The sequence below is a fragment of the Ascaphus truei genome, chromosome 21 (genome assembly GCF_040206685.1).
Source record: "Ascaphus truei isolate aAscTru1 chromosome 21, aAscTru1.hap1, whole genome shotgun sequence".
Taxonomy (NCBI): domain Eukaryota; kingdom Metazoa; phylum Chordata; class Amphibia; order Anura; family Ascaphidae; genus Ascaphus; species Ascaphus truei.
The window spans coordinates 13,131,406-13,151,438 of record NC_134503.1 but is presented as its reverse complement, the minus strand read 5'-3'; the positions used below and the strand labels follow the sequence as shown (position 1 = coordinate 13,151,438).

At 45.9% G+C, this 20,033-nt stretch overlaps 1 protein-coding gene across 6 annotated transcripts in view; it reads left to right on the top strand.

Annotated features, from left to right (window-relative positions):
- RALGPS1 (Ral GEF with PH domain and SH3 binding motif 1) overlaps nt 1–20,033 on the top strand; it is a 423,133-nt gene that overhangs the window by 136,938 nt on the left and 266,162 nt on the right. For all 6 annotated transcript variants that reach the window (XM_075579016.1, XM_075579015.1, XM_075579013.1 and 3 more), the window contains one exon: nt 14,140–14,266. In XM_075579016.1, the coding sequence (XP_075435131.1) occupies nt 14,140–14,266 (127 nt within the window). The remainder of the gene's footprint in view (nt 1–14,139; nt 14,267–20,033) is intronic.

Here is a 20,033-nt window from a genome sequence, read left to right as displayed (position 1 = left end):
GTATCAAAAATAGAGAGATGGTTGGTAAAACCAACTATTCTCTAGCCAGAAGCACACTGGTGGTGCACACTATTTTTATTTAAATTGCATTACTCAGTAGTGAGCGGTGTATCCCCTTCTGATGTTCAAGTAAAGTTAAATATTGAAACGAGTAACCAATATAACATCATAAAATATTTTGTAAGGAAAAAAAAAAAACCCTGCCGCTAAAGCAGGCTTTTTTGGGAAAGAATCTTAAAGCAATGACTGCATTTCACCTTCAAATCTAATACCATTGTGCCGCTTGATTTGAGGATTAATATAAATCGTGTGTGATGTATATGCCAATATATAAATCTTCAGTTCCCCTAGGAAAGTGCAGGCCCACACTTTGTCTATAGCCACTCTGAGAATCGGAAAGTTTACTGATTAAAGGAACATTAACTTCCAAGTCAACCCCCAAATCGTACACGAAAAAGGATAAATAATTCAACCACATGTTCTTTGTAACAAGACCGTTTTCTTGTGAACTTGGTTAGAATGTCCAGACCTTTGCAATTCTTCCAGGAGATCCAGATGGTTAAAGGTATCAGTAGATCTTCTCAGTCAACCGGCACCGTAAAAAGTTAAGCCAGCATTTAAAATCTTTTTTTTTTTTTTTTTTTAAAGATGAATAGATGTAACCTGGGAATCTGCTCCTTTTCAATTAAATCACCCTGGAGTGTCTTCCATTTTTTTTTTTTTTATATTGGATGTAAGGTTCTGATACAGTACAGTAACTTGCGATCTGTATACTTGGGCTTTTGAATCCTGCCATGTACACGGGAAAGCAGATTCACCAGGCACACCCTGCATCGGATCAGATTAATTTTGAGATGAGTGCCCTTCTCATTTTGGATTAGATTTGTGTTCTTGTTTCTTGGCAATAAGCCTCGTGTTGTTTTCCAGCTCTCCCAGTGAAATCAATTTTTCTAGCACAGGTCCTGTCAGAGGCAAATTAAATGCAGGTTTAGAAATGTGAGTGGGGCAAGAGTTATTCCAGCTGGAAATGGGTTGAAAGTTGCTTTGTAAAGCCATTTTTCTTCAAGGTTCCTCAGAGCGTGTTCTCTCTGAGAACATAAGTGTATGTTGAACCTCTGACTTTGATAGTAGCTGTAATGACATTAGTGATTTTGGTCGGGTCAATGTAGATCTTTAGACTCCAGAGGAACATATTTGGGAAAGATATGACATGGGTGAAATAAGGCAAAACCCATCCTCCTAGTACAGGGGTGGGCAACCTATTTTTCAATGTAGCCACAAGTGTGGCGAATTAGAAGTGAAAATAGCCACAACGTGTTAAAATTGAGGTATTGTGTTGCGCATGCGAAAATTTGTTATTTCTCCTCCGCTCGTCCCCTCAGCACTAGTGCCGCCGCCGGCGTACTCGCACTTGCCGGGAGGGGGGGGGGGAAAGGGGTGCGAGGGGACTCTCACTTGCCACCACGCTTCCCATTACAATGGGAAACAACTAGTAGTTACTCAATTCACCACACTTTGACTGCCAATTAACTAGTTCAATTTATTAGGGGGCTCTGAATAGGGAAGTGCTTGTCAACCAAGTGTTTTCTTTACCCTGTGCATATCTTGTCCTTATCGGAGAGATGATAAAGATAAGGGGAGAGGGGGCTGTGGGTGACTGCAAGTACTTGCTGTGCACACAGTAACAACAGACAAAGGGGATAGGAAATCAACCCCAACCCCAAATATTAGCTCATAATGTTTTTAAATTAATCCTTATTGGTGTGAGATTTGGGTAAAAAAACATCAATCACCTAGGTTTAACACTTTAAACATAAAACTGGAAAGTTATAATAAATCTGAGGGAATAGTGACGTTTATACACTCACATAGCTAGATACACAGGCTCACACATAGCCAGAGGGCATGTTCACACACAGCAATCCACAGTTTGAGAACGTGTGTGTGTGTGTGTGTATGTGTGTACACACACACACACACACACACACACAGTGTTGGCTACTATATTGAGCTCCATTGGTCGATCTGGCCAGGGGCTCCGAGCCTCGGGCGGCCACTCACTCTCCCAGAGTACCAGATCCCTGCTGCCAATGACAAGCCCCGCCCACACCACCTGATCAGCGCTCCCCAGTGCCCCGGACTCGCACCCGGTTGGCTGGTGTTTTCGAATAGCACACACTTTCCTGTCCCAGCAGCCCCGATTACCTTCAGTGCTGGGTGAGGGCGAAAGGCAAAGCTCGCAGGGCTCGCTTGCTGATTGGAAGGGAAGTCAGGTAGGTGGGCTGATGGCTCAAATGTGGAACCTGATTGGTGCTTCAGGATTTCATTATGCGCGCGCCCTCCTTACTCTCTGTCCTGAACCTATGCAACGGCCATGTTGTGGTTGGCATCGGGCTGAGTATGAATGGCAGCGCTGAACAAGCGCTGAGTTGGAATGGCAGCGCTGAACAAGCGCTTGGCAGAAAGAGCAGCGCATGTGGGGGGGGGGGGAGTTGCTCTTGACACACTTCGCCACACTTTGACTGCCAATTCGCCACAAGTGGCGAATGGCGACAGGGTTGCCCACCCTGGTCCTAGTATCTCCATGGTGATCTGATAAGCAAGCCTGTTTAGCACTACAGGATCTTTCAGCAGCATAGCTTCAGGCTAAGGCTGCGGGCATGGTGCCTCGGGCTGCGCTGAGCTATGGTCCTGCTCAGCCTCGCCTGCTCAAGCTGGTGCTTTTTTGCGTCCTGGCAGGTGAGGCAGTGAGCGCGCTTTGGGGGTGGAGGCGTGGCGGGAGGCGGGGCTTGTCTCTCGTTCCCATTGGATGTTTGCGGTCACATGACCGGCCCTCCGCTCCGGAAAGCATGAAAACTTAGTTTAATATGTTGGCTGCGATTCAGCACAAATCTGTACCGAGTACGTTCTGATGAAGTTATAGGAGTATAAATGCTTTGGGGTAACTTGGCAAAATGATGCAAGATTCTGTCTCTTCTAAACAACAACACAAAAATATCATGACGAATGCACCAAATTGACACCAGCTGTGAATTAGGAGTTTAGGAGAGAGTCCCTATAAACTGTTGGCGTTTTTAAGTCAATGGGTGATCTCCTCTTGAATTAAATACACATGTACACAGCTTGTTCATAGTCACAGGCAGGCGTTTCTACATATCCACTTGGATTCACAGTTGCTTAAAAATGTGTTTTTTGTGTAATTCGCATCACAATTCTAATATAAACAACTACCCATATTGTATCACTTAACACATTGTATAATCTGCATTTGTTTGACTTCCTTTCAGGAAGGGAGAAATTTAGTTTATTTTTGTTAAAGCCTACACTAGCAGATTCTTTTATTAACGGTAATAATGCCAAATACGCACCAGATTTACCAATCCGCGCAAGTCATTTCTTACTTGTCTTGTCGCTATTCACTTAAGTGGCGATAATACATGACAAATGTTTTTAATCCTCTATTAGAATCCCAATGCTATACACACACGGCTAGTTATTAAGGGCAAGTATAATGCATTCTGAAGATTGTCTTCTTCATGAATCAAACAAGCAGATTTAAGTTTAATCGATGTGATAATTGATGGTACAGCCAATCAGAAAGAAAAAATGGCCACACAAGGAAAAAAGGCAATATAGTTGCATTTTCTCAGGCTACTTTGTGTTTTAATTTCTCCTATATTAAGCACATGATCATGTATTCCTAATGTATTTAATATTCAAGTATCTTGAACTTGCTTTGCTAAGATCAAAATAAGAGTCTTTACAAGACCGTAAATCAATTATAAAATCTACATTTGGTTGATATCTGGTGTAATATATATGTATGTATATATGTGTATATATATATACACACACACACACACACCGGTATATACAGTATATATATATTCGCCACCAAGCACGTCGTATAATTGTATTGCCTTCAGTGCACCGCACTGCATTTCCAGCCACTGTGGCATTGACATTTTTAAATAACATTGCCAGTTTATCTAGGAGAATGTCCATTGTGGTTTGACCCCCATTATTAACCATGTTGGATTAAAATTGGAACATATAGAATGTTTTTTTTTTTTTTTTTTTAATTTCCGCGTATGAACAATTTTCAAGACTCTGGAGCAGGGGTGGCCAACTTTAGTCCTCAAGGGCCACCAACAGGCCTGGTATTAGGGAGATCTCTTGCTTCAGCACAAGTGGCTCAATTAGTGACTCAGTTGAAGACTGCATCGCCTATGCTGAAGCAGGGACTGATTGAACCACCTGTGCCAAAGCACAGACCGTTGAGCCACCTGTGCTGAAGCTGGGATATCCTGAAAACCTGACCTGTTGGTGGCTCTTGAGGACTGGCTTTGGCCACCCCTGCTCTAGAATGATATAGAACTGTGTCAACTTGAAACCGTGCAGATGTGTAAAGCGGTATTTGCATCTTGACTCGGTGCATGAATATTCTTCGGCTTCGATGTCTAAGACGTTGAAAACGATGTCTCTTATATATGACCTTGATATCTTGGCTACAGAATTTAACGCAGCAATATATATTTAACTTATGCAAAGAAAAAGTTGAAGCGCTCAACTACCAAAGAGGCAAAATTTATACATCGGGACAAGTTATTCCTTGTCTAACTCCAATGGTTACTCTTGAAATTGCTCACGTATACTAGTAGTGCTTACTCGATGTAAAGCCCCGTTATACATCAATGATGAGAAACCTTCCATGCCATTGACTCTCTTGGCTAAGCTTCAACATCAAAATTGTGTTGTTAATTAAATTACTGTACCCATATATTCAAATCCTCTACCAATGTAAGGTGTTTTTTGTGCGAGTTTACAGATGGTTCACCACATGGTCAGTAACAAAAGAATTTCGTCTGCCGGATTTTTGTGTTGGATCTTGGCACATCCATCACATGTCCTTCAAAATATTTTTCCCAAGTACAATCCATTTCAGACAATTCTGCAAATACTTCTCAGAACCGAAAATGCAGCCAACCGGTTTAATCGGTTCAATACATGAAGGTCTGAGCTTCAAACTGTTGTGGGATAAAATACGCTAGAAAATGTGCATTTGTGCCAGTTTTTTAACAAGATCCAGGACCAGGAGAGATGTCTTTGCAAGAAAAACCTAATTTGTTATGTTGACTTTTGTTAAGAATAAATCAGCCCGTAAATTAAAAACATGAGCAAATGCTTGGTAGTTTTAAGATACAGAACGTATTTGAAAAGGGGCACGTTTTGCCTTGTCATTGAAACACAAATATTGTTGTTTAATTTTGTGACCTCATATTCCCAACTGATTTTTTTAATTTATCAGAGCTTTTTTCCCCTCTTAACTTAATCCTGCTATCGAGTGCCATGATGCTTGAAAACATGTATAACATAACGATTTGATTTAGATCACAAATGAATGGTTTTTAGTGACCATGTGGGACAGCCTTTATGTGAGATTTGTATATAAAGAATAGCAAAGAGAAGCTTGTAAAAAGGGTCAAGGCTTTTGTTGACCTTCTCATTCAAGAGGATCTGTGCATTGTGTGATACCCTTTGTTCAGCCAACATCAGAGGTCTTCATAGTTGCTGGAGCTTTGGAAACCACTTGTTTCCATCTGCCAGGGTCATGTACAACAGCATCGTTAAAAACATGTTGGTCTAGTATTATTACCTGCTGGTCGTATCCCAAATGGTTGTATTTGGGATCTTATGGTGAATCCCAGAGGTTCACTTCCAGGACAGTATGTGTTATGATGTCATTGATTGAGCTTAGGATATTAATTTGTGTTTAGTAAAAGGGAACAGACCGGGAAAGAACGCCATGTGTTAAAATTGCACGTGTAGATCGTTCAGCACGCACCTCTGATTTGATACCCAAGCGGCAAAGCAACAACTGTGCAATTTTACACCTGGAAACTATTAAACAATGGCACTGCACAACACCCCATTATTGATCCCCAAACCTTATAAGAGACTGGTTCCATCACCCGAATGAGTGGCACCTTTTGTGTGTATTAGTATAGGGAATTAATAGTTTCCTATTGTAAAAAGTAATATAACTTTATAGATTCAAGCTTTTGCCATGTTCGTTCGTAATCCTTTTTTTATTTTTTTATTTATTTACCTGCTCGGTCTCATTTTTTCCCTGCTTTACCAGTTACAGAACCATTTTCTCATCGGAGTAGAATGCTAGAGAAATTATTTATTTTCTTTTGATTGTTTGCCAACTACTAATAGTTTCCAGGTGTGGGTACAGCTCATGAAAAGTATTATTTATGTGCTTATTTTTTTTTTTTGTTGAGAAATCCGAATAGCAGGATGTATGCTATTGTTAACTCTCTTACTGAAGGAGGGCCCAGCTGCACATTGGAAGCAGTGTACACGAGGCTGTCCAGGCTCCATGGTAGAGAATCTTAGTTGATGCTGCAGAAGGTACAACTAGACTAGAGGCCAGTGGTGAAGCTCGAGTGAACGCATTCTATTACAAACCTAGTACAGCTCTCCACCCAGTAGCTGGTGCACCTAATGGGCTGTGCTGTTTCCGTGCCCATTTGTACACTCTCATCCCTTTAAGGCGGATCAACGGCTCTGTCACAGGTCACTCCGTTATTTTTATTTTTAACAAAGAAACACTTTCTGTTAGCCTAAATTGGTAGCTCCCAGGCAATCAGGCGCATTAGTGTCCCGACTGCTTTCCATTCAGTGCTAAACTATCGATCTAATAGAAAGGAACGGACAAAGTTGATTCAAGGTCCTCAGCATGAGCATCGTGTGCCCTTGTAAGTTCACTAAAGGGTTTTGCTTCTGGGCTATATAATTTGTGCACAAAGTACATATTTCAAACAGTGGAACCACTAAAACTAATAAAAGATAATGTATGTTTACATGTGGACACTGAGTGCTTTGTTGGTGATATAAATTCTTAGTTTACAGCCCACTTCAAAAAATATATTTTTATTTGTGAAATGTTCCAACGACTGTACTTTGGATACTAAATCAATTTGCAGATTTCCCATTGCAGAACTCTGCGTTGGTTTTGATGGCACTGTATGGAAAATGTTCACATGCAACTTACATTGTTGAGTGTTTAACGTTTATCCACATGGACATATAATCAAAAATAAGCAAAACTGTAGCAATCTGCTCCATGTACTTAACCTTATTTGAAACCACAAAGGCGCACAGTTTATTTTTTATTATATGGGTTACTCTGCTAATAATATAGAAAGAAAGCCCAACGCTAATTATGTTCATGGAAATATTTGAATCTATTGTTCTTATGTTTTCCAAAGTTGAAAAATAGGTCTTTGGGTACGTTATTTAATTTAATTGAGGAAACCACAAAGTTTCATAAATTGATGTTTGGCAGACTCTTCAATACACTTTCCTATTTAGTTTCCAGCTTACTAAAGCTATTGCTCTGGGTGCTTTTAAACATATATTTGTTGTGCACAGAACTATATTGTATTCTCTTTTATTGTGTCCAACTCCACGTTACAAACGATTCTCTAAGACAGGAGAGCGCAAACTGGGGGACGCGGCGGTTACAGAGGTCCGGCGCTCTCCCACAAGCCATTTAAATGAAGTGCCGGGGGACCGCGTGACGCCTCTGTAAATTGCCCTACCTTGGCTTCCAGCGACGCATTGCCATGGCAACGTGGCGTCATTTGACGCCAAGGTAAGGAGGGGGGGGGGGCGCAAGCAGGGGGGGACAGCATTCAGAGGGGTACAGGGGTAAAAGTTTGTGCACCCCTGCTCCAAGACACCCAATATATAATATTTGGCTAGGGTTGCCAGGTGTCCAGTGTTGAATAGAACTGTCCTGTATGTGGACACACTGTCCAGTAAAAAATTAGGGATAATACTGAACATGTATGTGTCCGGTGTTACCACTCTGAACATAGTGATCTGACCGTCCTGTGGGGACATGGGATTTCCCCCGAGGAGGGACAGGGGCAATTGCTCGGGTGCTTGATAATGTAGCCAATCAGGAGACGGTGTCAGGAGCCTCTGGCCAAGGAGAGGAGGAAAAAGCATGGAGGTGTGTGTGTGTGTGTGTGTGTGTGTGTGTGTACGTACGTCCACATCTGTCACACCTTTCACCATTGTGTCCAGTATATTCGAGAAGCCACTTGGCCTATGACCTGTAGAACTGCTTTGCTTCGGCCAAGTGGGTAACAGAAGGGTGACATGACCACTGAATAAAGCAGTCTTACTGTATCTCCCCTTTGCTGTACAGTCCACAGTGAGAGATCAAGAGCTGGAAGTAGCGTCTTGTGTCCTCGCTCAGTAGATTTGGAAGAAGAATTGCCATAGTATGATGTATTATGTTGTTGCTTTTTTTGTTTTGTTTTTTTCAAGCTCATTTTTTTTATGACCCAGAAATAAAATAATATAAATTGAAAATTATTTATGTTGCTGCCTCGCAGATAATTTGTGCCACATGTATAAATGAGCTCATCTGTCCTCAGCTTTGAAAAGTAATAGCATGGGGGGCCCTTTCTTCAGAGGGAAATCCTCTATACGTAATAGTAACCCGTAAGTAAAAATAAGCTGGTCTATTCCGGACGACTTAGGACTGGATACAATTGGCTGCTGACCACAAGCAAATCTGTGTCAATGAGCATAACATTGCATGTAGCTGTGCTGCATCTGCTGATGGTGCTAAATAAGTGTGGGCTTAAGGGGCTCCAACTCTCCTTGTGACCTTGGGGAGTTGCATTCTCGCCTTGTGTCTCAAGCATCATGTAAGCTCTTTGGGGAAGGGGGACTCATTCCGCCAGCAAAATGTTATATACAATGTCAGCACTATATGGGAAACCAATATTATTATGTTTTGTCCATACTTAATGTGGACGTAATATTAGGTTTGAGAGCTCTTCTAACCCCAAACTCTTCTTGCTTAAGTTTTTTTTTTTTCCCCTAAGGCTTTTTCCATTGAGTTATTAACATGAAAGTGATACATAGACTTACTATTAGGATTTTTCCCCCAGCAAAGCATTTCTATTTGGCTGCATGAAAGCCAGCAGCTGACAGGTTTCTTAGCAGTATTGGGTGTACTATTTTATATCCGATATTTTATGAAACTTGTCATATAATGTACATTTTTAAGAACAGTTTTAGGCATGTAGACACATTTTTAAGTCTTAAAATGGCATTGCCAAAAGCCTGTGGCGTGATCCTAAATTCAGCAGAATAGTTTCCACTTGCTACTTTTTTTTAATCTACAAGCATTTCCCCTCTGTTCTTTCAAATTTTTGCACAAGTGTTTGTTAAAGGGAAGTGGCAGCTGGTATCAATCAGTCCAGAAGCCCCTCTCCGAATTGTATGGTATTCTTCAAATCTATATTTGAAAGTTACCCAATGGGAATGTGTGATCCATTTTTATCCTTGACGCATTATGGAACGATTGGATTTCTAGTACACCAACAAAAATATTTCCTGTATGTGGACCTCCCTGACTTGTTTGGACACATTTTGTTGGCTGAAGGAGGATTAGGGAAGATGACAAATATACTGTACTTCATCAGAAGTTCAATTTTGGTGATGGTTTTGATGAGCCTCATTAAAACTAATGGAGGGATCAACTCTTACGGCTCTAGAATTAAAGTTCACTTCAGATCCTAAAGTGTTCTTTGCAGAAATATTCCCTGTTTGACATGAGTTATTTTGTCTGATACATCACTTATGATTTACCTTGTTTTAAAATTAGTAAAGGGACTGCAGTATACTGTAGCAGGATGCTTCAGATTACTTTATAATTATATGTCATTCTGTTTAACTATATTCCAGATAAAACATGGCACAATAATTGATAACGTTGAAGAGGCTACATTTCTGAATAGTATAACTCAATAGTATACTATTGTGTTTTATATATATATATACTAGCTGAGAGACCCGGCGTTGCCCGGGATGTAATGTTCCCGCTCCTCTCTCTCTCTTCCCCCCTCTCTCTGTTTGTCCCCCATTCACATCAATCCAGTCTCCCCCCTTTACAGCTTCATGCAGTGTGCGTGCGCGCGTCAGTGAGTCTGACGCAGAAACACAAACACACACAGACTGAGTGACTGACGCACACACAGTCAGTGTGTGCGTGTGTGTGTGCCTCAGTCAGTGTGTGTGTGTGCGTGCGTCAGTCAGTGTGTGTGTGTCAGTCGGTGTGTGTGTTTGTGCGCGCAGTCAGTGTGTGTGTGTCAGTCAGTGTGTGCGCGCGTCAGTTAGTGTGTGTGCGCGCGTCAGTCACTGTGTGTGTCAGTGTGTCAGTCAGTGTGTGTGTGTCAGTCAGTGTGTGTGTGTGTGTGTGTGTGTGTGTGTGTGTGTGTGTGTGTGTGTGTGTGTCAGTCAGTGTGTGTGTGAGTGTGTGTGTGTGTGTGTGTGCGTCAGTCAGTGTGTGTGTGCGTCAGTCAGCGTGCGTGCGTGTGTCAGTAAGTGTGTGTGTCAGCCAGTGTGTGTGCGTGCGTCAGGGTGTGTGTGCATGTGGCTGTCAGGGGTTGTGTGCGTGTGGCTGCCAGGGGTCGTGTGCGTGTGTCAGTCAGTGTGTGTGTGTGTATACTCGGCGTTGGCCGGAGGCGGGGCGTGAAAGGCAGGGGGAGTGAGCGCCGGGGAGAGGAGTGTGATGGGGAGGAGGAGAGGTGTGTGTATACCCGGCGTTGGCCGGAGGCAGGGGGGGGGGGCGTCAAAGGCAGGGGGGGGGCGTCAAAGGCATGGATTCCTCCCCCTGCATTTCCTCACCTGGCAGCATGCCGCGCTCCTTGGGCTGCCACTGGTTCTCTCCCACCTCGTGGCCTCCGCCGACTCCCGGTGGCACAAAGGAGGTATTAACTCCCTGCCGCTCTCCTCCTGCTCCTCGGGGATGTTGAGCCGTAGAGAGCATGCTCTGGGAGGTGGGGGGGAAAGAAGTGGGGGGGGGGAGAAGTATGGGGGGGGAGAAGTGGGGGGTGGGAAGTGGCGGGGGGTGGAAATGGGGGAGCGACACACACGCGACACCTACCTGTACTTCCGGGCGCCGCCATCTTCTCACTCGGCGCCGCGAGGGAGGAAGGGGGTCCTTCCGGGCGCCGCCATCTTAGGCGCCGCGAGGCAGCCTGTCTGTTCCCCCGCCGGGGAGGGAGGTGAGTTGGAGAGAGACCCGGCGTTGCCCGTGAGTTAAATTTCCCGCTCCCTTCTCTCTCCCTCTTTCTCCGTTCTCCCCAGAGGGGAGGGACGAACAGTGGACAGGAGGGGGGGACGAACAGTGGACAGGAGGGGGGGGACGAACAGTGGACAGGAGGGGGGGGACGAACAGTGGACAGGAGGGGGGGGGACGAACAGTGGACAGGAGGGGGGGGACGAACAGTGGACAGGAGGGGGGGGACGAACAGTGGACAGGAGGGGGGGGACGAACAGTGGACAGGAGGGGGGGGGACGAACAGTGGACAGGAGGGGGGAGGGACAGTAGACAGGAGGGGGGGGGGACAGTAGACAGAGGGGGGGGGGGACAGTAGACAGGGGGGAACAGAGTGGACAGGAGGGGGGGGGCAGTGGACAGGAGGGGGGGGGGCAGTGGACAGGAGGGGGGGGGGCAGTGGACAGGAGGGGGGGGGGCAGTGGACAGGAGGGGGGGGGGGCAGTGGACAGGAGGGGGGGGGCAGTGGACAGGAGGGGGGGACAGTGGACAGGAGGGGGGGACGACAGTCGACAGGAGGGGGGACGACAGTGGACAGGAGGGGGGACGACAGTGGACAGGAGGGGGGACGACGTGGACAGGAGGGGGGACGACGTGGACAGGAGGGGGGACGACGTGGACAGGAGGGGGGACGACGTGGACAGGAGGGGGGACGACGTGGACAGGAGGGGGGACGACGTGGACAGGAGGGGGGACGACGTGGACAGGAGGGGGGACGACGTGGACAGGAGGGGGGACGACGTGGACAGGAGGGGGGGGCAGTGGACAGGAGGGGGGGGGCAGTGGACAGGAGGGGGGGGCAGTGGACAGGAGGGGGGGGGCAGTGGACAGGAGGGGGGGGGCAGTGGACAGGAGGGGGGGGGGGCAGTGGACAGGAGGGGGGGGGGGCAGTGGACAGGAGGGGGGGGGGGCAGTGGACAGGAGGGGGGGGGGCAGTGGACAGGAGGGGGGGGGCAGTGGACAGGAGGGGGGGGCAGTGGACAGGAGGGGGGGGCAGTGGACAGGAGGGGGGGGCAGTGGACAGAAGGGGGGGGGGCAGTGGACAGAAGGGGGGGGGGGCAGTGGACAGAAGGGGGGGGGGCAGTGGACAGAAGGGGGGGGGGGCAGTGGACAGGAGGGGGGGGGGGCAGTGGACAGGAGGGGGGGGCAGTGGACAGGAGGGGGGGGCAGTGGACAGGAGGGGTGGGCTGTGGACAGGAGGGGGGGGCTGTGGACAGGAGGGGGGGCAGTGGACAGGAGGGGGGGGGCAGTGGACAGGAGGGGGGGGCAGTGGACAGGAGGGGGGGGCAGTGGACAGGAGGGGGGGCAGTGGACAGGAGGGGGGGGCAGTGGACAGGAGGGGGGGGGCAGTGGACAGGAGGGGGGGGGCAGTGGACAGGAGGGGTGGGCAGTGGACAGGAGGGGTGGGCTGTGTACAGGAGGGGGGGGGCTGTGGACAGGAGGGGGGGCAGTGGACAGGAGGGGGGGCAGTGTCGCACACACTCAGTCACACACACAGTCACACACACACACACAGTCACACACACACACACAGTCACACACACAGTCACACACACACACAGTCACACACACACACAGTCACACACACACAGTCACACACACACACACACACACACACACACACACACACACACACACACACACACACACACACACACACACACAGTCACACACAGTCACACACACACAGTCACACACACACACAGTCACACACACACACACACATGTCTCAGTCCCGTGATGTGCCCTTTCTCCGTTCCGTGCGGCGCCGCGGGTGGGGGGGAGGTGGGGGAGCGACACACGCGACACCTACCTGTACTTCCGGCCGCCGCCATCTTCTCACTCGGTGCCGCGAGGGAGGAAGGGGGTCCGCCATCTTACGCGCTGCGTGGCAGCCTGTTCCCCCGCCGGGGAGGGAGTGGAGTGAAGTGGGAGGGAGGTGAGGTGAGTGGAGCGGGAGGTGAGTGGAGCGGGAGTGGAGCGGGAGGTGAGTGGAGCGGGAGTGGAGCGCGAGGGAGGAAGGGGGTCCGCCATCTTACGCGCCGCGTGGCAGCCTGCCTGTTCCCCCGCCGGGGAGGGAATGGAGCAGGAGGGAGTGGTGTGTAGCGGGAGAGAGGTGAGTGGAGCAGGAGGGAGGGAGTGGAGCGGGAGGTGAGTGCGGGAGTGGTGTGTAGCGGGAGGGAGTGGTGTGTAGCGGGAGGTGAGTGCGGGAGTGGAGCGGGAGGGAGTGGTGTGTAGCGGGAGGGAGTGGTGTGGAGCGGGAGGTGAGTGCGGGAGTGGAGCGGGAGGTGAGTGCGGGAGTGGAGCGGGAGGGAGTGGAGCGGCTTCCGGGCGCGTCTTAGGTGGGCGCGTGTCCCCCCGCCGGGGAGGGAGTGGAGCGGGAGGGAGGTGAGCACCGGGGAGGGGGGAGGTGAGTGTGATGGGGGGGAGAGGACAGAGGTGTGTGTGTGTGTTTTTTTTTTTTTTTTTTTTTTTTGGACCTTTGGCCCGTCACTCCGCCTCAGGTCATTGAGAGGTGTGGGGGGCGGGCCAAGGGGGTGGTGTGAGTGTGTGAGCCCAATGAGAGGTGTGCGGGGGCGGGCCAAGGGACCAATGAGATTGCCGCTAGGGACGCAGACATACAGTGCTTTCAGAAATATATAGTAGATATATATACACATATATACACATATATACACATATATATATATAAAAACTTTTTTTTATACCAAATCACTTTAATGTAAATAAATGCATACTTTTATGAAACTCGCGACTTAATGCTTTTCCGTTCTTCATACCTCAAACTTGGTGTTATTCTTTTGGTTGTTGTTTCATTTAGATAAATGATGGAACATGAGCACATACAAAGCATGATAGAATTCACAAGGCCTTTGAGATTCTGTTCGATGGAAGTAATAGCATCACATAAAGCATGTGTTCCTCTTTTTGCCTTTCAATGCATCCCTCACACTGGCTCTCTTGACGGTCTCGCTGTTCTCTTCTAGCTTCTGAATCGGAAAGACAAGACAACATTCGACAAGCTGGATTATTTACTATCCAAAGAGGATAATTACAAGAGGACACGGGAATACATGAGAAGCTTGAAGATGGTCCCCTCCATTCCCTACTTGGGTAGGTGTGTCAACTGACACATATCTAATGACTCCTATTCCATCTGGTATAAAAAGCCTTTGCTGGTTCTGGTTAATAGACAGCCACGTTTGTAGCATTCATACCTGGAGTGGACCACACGTTGAACATGCGGTTGGTTCTCTTAGGTTGTCCTTGAGACAGAGCGACTGTGAGAACATTTCAAGCTGTAATAACGTCAGTCCTGGCTGCTGACTAGGAGTGTTTTCTTGCTCACATGAGGTCTGTCAGTATAATGACATCACTGTTTGCTGTAGGAACTGACTTTCCTTTTATATGTGGAAGTCCAGGTTAAAGAGCGCTCTATGAATACAGGGGATATATTTCAGAGTCCGCAAACACTGATTTTCCCCTAATTTATAGCAACTCTATCAACATAAATGTGGCTTCGGTACACATAGTATAAGTACATGATGTACTACATATTGAAATGAATTAATGTATTTCACCACTATATTTCCGAACATATATTCCTGTTGGAATAGCTACTTTGGCATTTACAACTTGATGTACTTCCTTTCAGAGAGTTATTTCAATGTAATCTGCGCAGTAAAGGTTTGGCTCATGAAAGCTGTGCATTTTCAGTACTCCTTTGCAGCAGTGTTGTACTGTGTGGTGATCTTAACCCTTTCAGTGCAATGCATTGCTGATCTTTCCAGCATGTAACGGGTTTCAATAAAACCTACTTAAGGATTCACTGCAGTATAGTGCACCCCTTTATAAAAAATTTTAAACTTTTTTTTAGCAACTAGATTTAGTTATGTTTGGTGGTAAATAATTGTACCTGGTTTATCGGGCAAAACGCCAATTGCATTCAATGGGATTCCTTCTATGGCGCTGGGTTTGTCCCAGTTGGTTCTAGTACCAAGGGATTGTTAGTCTTCTCTTAATAGCAGATAATGTAGGAAATTCAGCGCTCGTGCTGCAGATATATCGTTTGCTGGAAACATTAATCCCCTTGCAGCATGTGTGTAGAGCGTCTCCCCAATGAGCTCCTAAAGCAAGGTGACCCCCAAAAGGGGGACACCTTGAGATGAAAAGAAGAAAAATGCACACAATGCGCACCGGAGATTAAAATAATGTAAATTATTTATTAATAAAACAGAAAAATAACTGAAAATAACTGAGGGGATCCAACGCCACCTCAGCACACATGAGCCATAGATCCGGGTTAAATTTACAATAAACAAAAACCACATCAATAATAAAATGTATCTAATTAAACTAAATCTATAAACAACATAACAAAAATATAACTGTCAGAATACGCGCAGAGTGACCTGTCGTGACCTCTACGCGTTTCGCACTACGTAGTGCGAAACGCGTAGAGGTCACGACAGGTCACTGCGTGTATTCTGACAGGCTGAGACGGCGTTTGCAGGGAGCTCGGGCGGTGGACACATCTCTGCGGTGGCGCGGTCCGGACCCGTAACGTTCACCGCGGAACCCGCTCTGGGCCTCAGCGTAACTCTCCGTCTCCCCCTTTCAGCCTCAGGCAGTTGTTCAGCTACTACTTTTAGCCTCATTCTGGATATATATATCCCGTTTTATTGAACATTGTCTTTTTTTATATATTTTTGTTACGTTGTTTATAGATTTAGTTTAATTAGATACATTTTATTATTGATGTGGTTTTTGTTTATTGTAAACTTAACCCGGATCTATGGCTCATGTGTACTGAGGTGGGGTTGGATCCCCTCAGTTATTTTCAGTTTTATTAATAAATAATTTACATTATTTTAATCTCCGGTGCGCATTGATGTGCATTTTTCTTCTTGTCTTCTCTTAATATAAAAGACATTTTGGAAAGCACGGTAAGAAAAATACAACGGTGCCCTGACAAGAAATCAACCTGGGTGTGGCTTCATATGCAAATCGATGTCATACCCAGTGTCCCTCTGGAACTCCATTTAATCCACTATTGATGCACAGATTATACAGACGGATTATAAAGTCATGGTTTTGTACAGGTTAACTAGGAAGGCTGAGGCTGTATATTTTCAAGTAAAGATTCTATTGAGGATTTCTCCTCTGTTAGATTATAGGTTTGCATTTGCTCCTCAGGTAGGAAAATACAGACATCAGCATAGCTGTGGTGTATGCTGTGCCCAGTGGTGGATTTTAAATTCTAGAAATAGCACGTGTGATTTTCGGGAAGGGCAGGCTACATGCAGTAATTGCTAGCTTTTTGCTTTTCCTTTTTTCTTTAAATTGCAGCTGGTGTTTTGTAGGTTGTCATAAGTCAGCACGGCGGCTTTTGTGGTATGTTGTACATAGAGCTGGTTTGATAATAAGACTTTCTTGGTAAGGAATATATGTAACTCCATGTCTCCAGTCAAAAGGAATGGGATTTATTTCATGCATTACTCTGCTGTAGGTATTCATGTTCCAGTTGGAGCTGGAGAGGCCTTTATGTACCTGTAACCCTCCCTGCCCGGCTTTTAATGAGTTTACATCATGATAGACTGTTTACATGGCAGTTCTCAGTGTCTTATACCTTTTCAGGGTGCTGGATCCGTGCAAGATGGGTATAAATATGCAGACGTTAGAATGAAGAGCGCCAGGAACCTTTATATTAGAAACAGAGTTTTATTCACATCCGTTGATAATGCTCCACATACAAGGGCAGGCTTCATATAGACATGAACTGGTGTTTAACAATATAGTTACTCAGTGCTTCTTCCCTTGGTAGCTCAGTCCTACACTAGGGAAGTACTTACTGTAGACTTCTTCAGGATTCATACCCTTGGTAGCTCTCACTCATATGCTGGGGAGGTACTTATACGTGTGTCCTTTAGTAATGTTAGATTGGAACTCTCTTGTATAGCTTCCTTAATGCCCATGTATCTGGTGGACACTGGTTGGGACACACTATTCTTGGTGATCAGTATCCCTTTACTGTGGATGGCATTCTTCCTCTATACTTAACAGATAAAAAGTTTACTAAGGACCCGTTGGTGGAAACACACTATATCCTCCGGGATCTGTATCCCGTTATTCTGTATACAGTCCACCTCTATACCTATTGGGTCAGGGCTTCACCAGGAACCTTCCGGTGAACCCGATCCAGCTATGCTTGGACGTTTCTACTCTGAGAACTCTCTGCTGAACATTCGCCTGCTCCTCTTCTAGTCGGAGGACAATCTCTGTTCATTATTATGGGCTTTATCTGTAAAGGGTACGTCTCCTAACTGAAACCAATAAAGGTGACAAGACATAGTTATTACAGTTACTTTAAACTTAAAAATAACTTGAGGCTCCTCCACTGTCACTCCTTCAGGAACCTGATTGTACAATCTTCTAGCTGAGTATATATTCTTGTGGTGATGTCACTATCACAGATATAAAGTGGGTGTTGCTTAGTTTCTGCCAAGTCCTCCTGTATCACATGATGGGGTGGGAAGTAACTGTGTGACCCCACACTGTTAACCCTCTAGGGTCCTTAGCCCCCTTAACTAGTAGTAGTCCCTAGCAGGGGGCTATAACTTATAAATAAACTCTGTAAGGTCAGCCTGTAGCTGCCATTATTACACACTGTTTTGCCTTGACAAGTTACCTTTTTCCACTCGTGTTATTGATCCTAAATGTGCATTTATAGACTAAGCACCATTGGAAAGCGGCAATATAGAAATTGCCCCTACCCCATACAGTTATTTACAAGCTCATCATTTAGAAGAGCGATGTTATGACAGTGGAACAAATGCTTACATATTTCCTTTCAAACTAGCTCAGCAGATATTCTGTGCTTTGTGGGGGATGTATTTAAGAAGACACGTTCCCGAGAGCTTTCCAAAGTCCCAAACATGTTTTCTTTACAAACAATTAATCCACATGATTAATCAAGCTTTGACATCTGTTTTCAGGCCGCTTTGATACTTGTTGAGTATAATTTCCTCTGGATTACTTGGTGATTTAAAAAGGGGGGGAAAAGCTAAATAGTTCATTGCTACCGAAGAACCCAATTAATACCACTGCTGTCAGCTTTAAAAGAAGATATGACTTTAAATCTACTTGGTGTTAAAGCCTTTGTTTTATTTCTTAACAATAAAGGTCTGGAGAAACTAACTTGAGCCTCTATTACAAACCGCATTGATTGTATGTATACTGTACTATAAGACCCAATGGCAGGAGATTGCCCTGGAAACCCAAGTCTTGTTTTTGGCATCAAAAACACCACTTTAAATCAGCAGTTTGCTCTGATTGCCCTTTCATTGCATTTTATTTTATACTTCCATTATTAGATCGTACCTTGCACTTTTCCAAAGACGCCTTTATTTTTTTAATCTGATGCTCCGCTCAAGGGAGAGAAGCAATTGAAAGATTACGTGCCCAGGAAGTTAAAACGAAGCCTTTCACAAAGCCGATTGGACTCTACAGTTCACTTTGGGGATTCAGATGATTGAACCACCTGTACCGAAGCAGGGATATCCTGAAAACCTGACCTTTTGCTGGCCTTGAGGATTACAGTTCCCACCCCTGTAATAGTTTATTCACTGAACAGTGGTATTGTATCTTAGGCTGCGTCCATAGAGAAGGTGCCGCGCTCCTCCGCGCTGAGGCTCGGCTGCGCAATCAGGAGCGATTGCGCACGCTGGCTGGTCTGCTAGTTCATGCAATCGGGAGGCGGGGAGGCCGGGCACTGACGTCACTGGGCCAATAGCCCGTGAAGCGCCAACGTCACGGCGCCGTGACGTTGACGCTGCTTCTCTCTGATTGGAGGTTTTCAGCCGACAGCGCGCTCAGAAACAGGTTCTGCTGTCGGCTGAAAATCCCCGCGCCTCAGCACGCCTGCGGAGGCTTGCGGGAGCCCCCTCTCAAGACATCCTCATTGAGGATGACGGGCTCATTGCGGAGCGTCCGCACGGCTCAGCGCTGACTGTCCTATGGAATACTGGCTTACAACGTGCATTAAATCTGCTGCTGTTATCGCATACCCCACATTGGTATCTTTAGGTTTGGTGTTGTCATCTTGAACAGATTAGACTTGAAACCTCCAAAAATCCAGCTCTTCCTTTTAAAACTCTTGTAAAAAATAATATATTTTTGTAGCAATATGTCTGATACAATGCGTTCAAAGTAATTTGGTTCTTGATTTCGTTTGTGTTGGAGCTTTGCCGCCCCTCGGCTTTGTTACCATGCTTATATATCAAGTTGGTAGGTAAGTGAAGTAAAGCTAAAACAGGATTTTCCTTGGGATGATGGGCAGGGTTGGCACACTGTAAGAATCTCAACTTGTAAATGGGTTTTTCTTGCCTGAAATGACTAGAAAAACACTTCATATTACATAGACACTTACAGCTTTGTTTGTTTACCGGTGGAATGATCCCAACGTTTGGCTGGATGAAAGGAAACTTGTACAGCAGAAGACTCAGACATGTCTGCAGTTCTAATGTCTTTCTATTCGTATATACAAGCCGTTAACTGGGAACTTATTTCATGCTTTGGTAGAGTGGGAAGCCAACATATCTGGGCATGAAATCAAAGTCATTCATCTTGAGATGTAATTTCCCCCCCCCCCCCCCCACCATTTTGTTGCCGGATAAGACTAACGTGTTGCGCTTCCTTTAGGGTAAAGTGATAATTAAAGCAGCAGAACGTTTTGGAGCGAGCGGACCCAATGAGGAGTCCTGTATTTTTGTTGTACACTAGTGGTTACAGTACCCGGCTTTGCACAGGTTGCAGGACTCTGGAGTCTCTCTTTTCCATTGCAGATTTGAAACTGTGAATCTATCGATAATGCCGCCCTCTT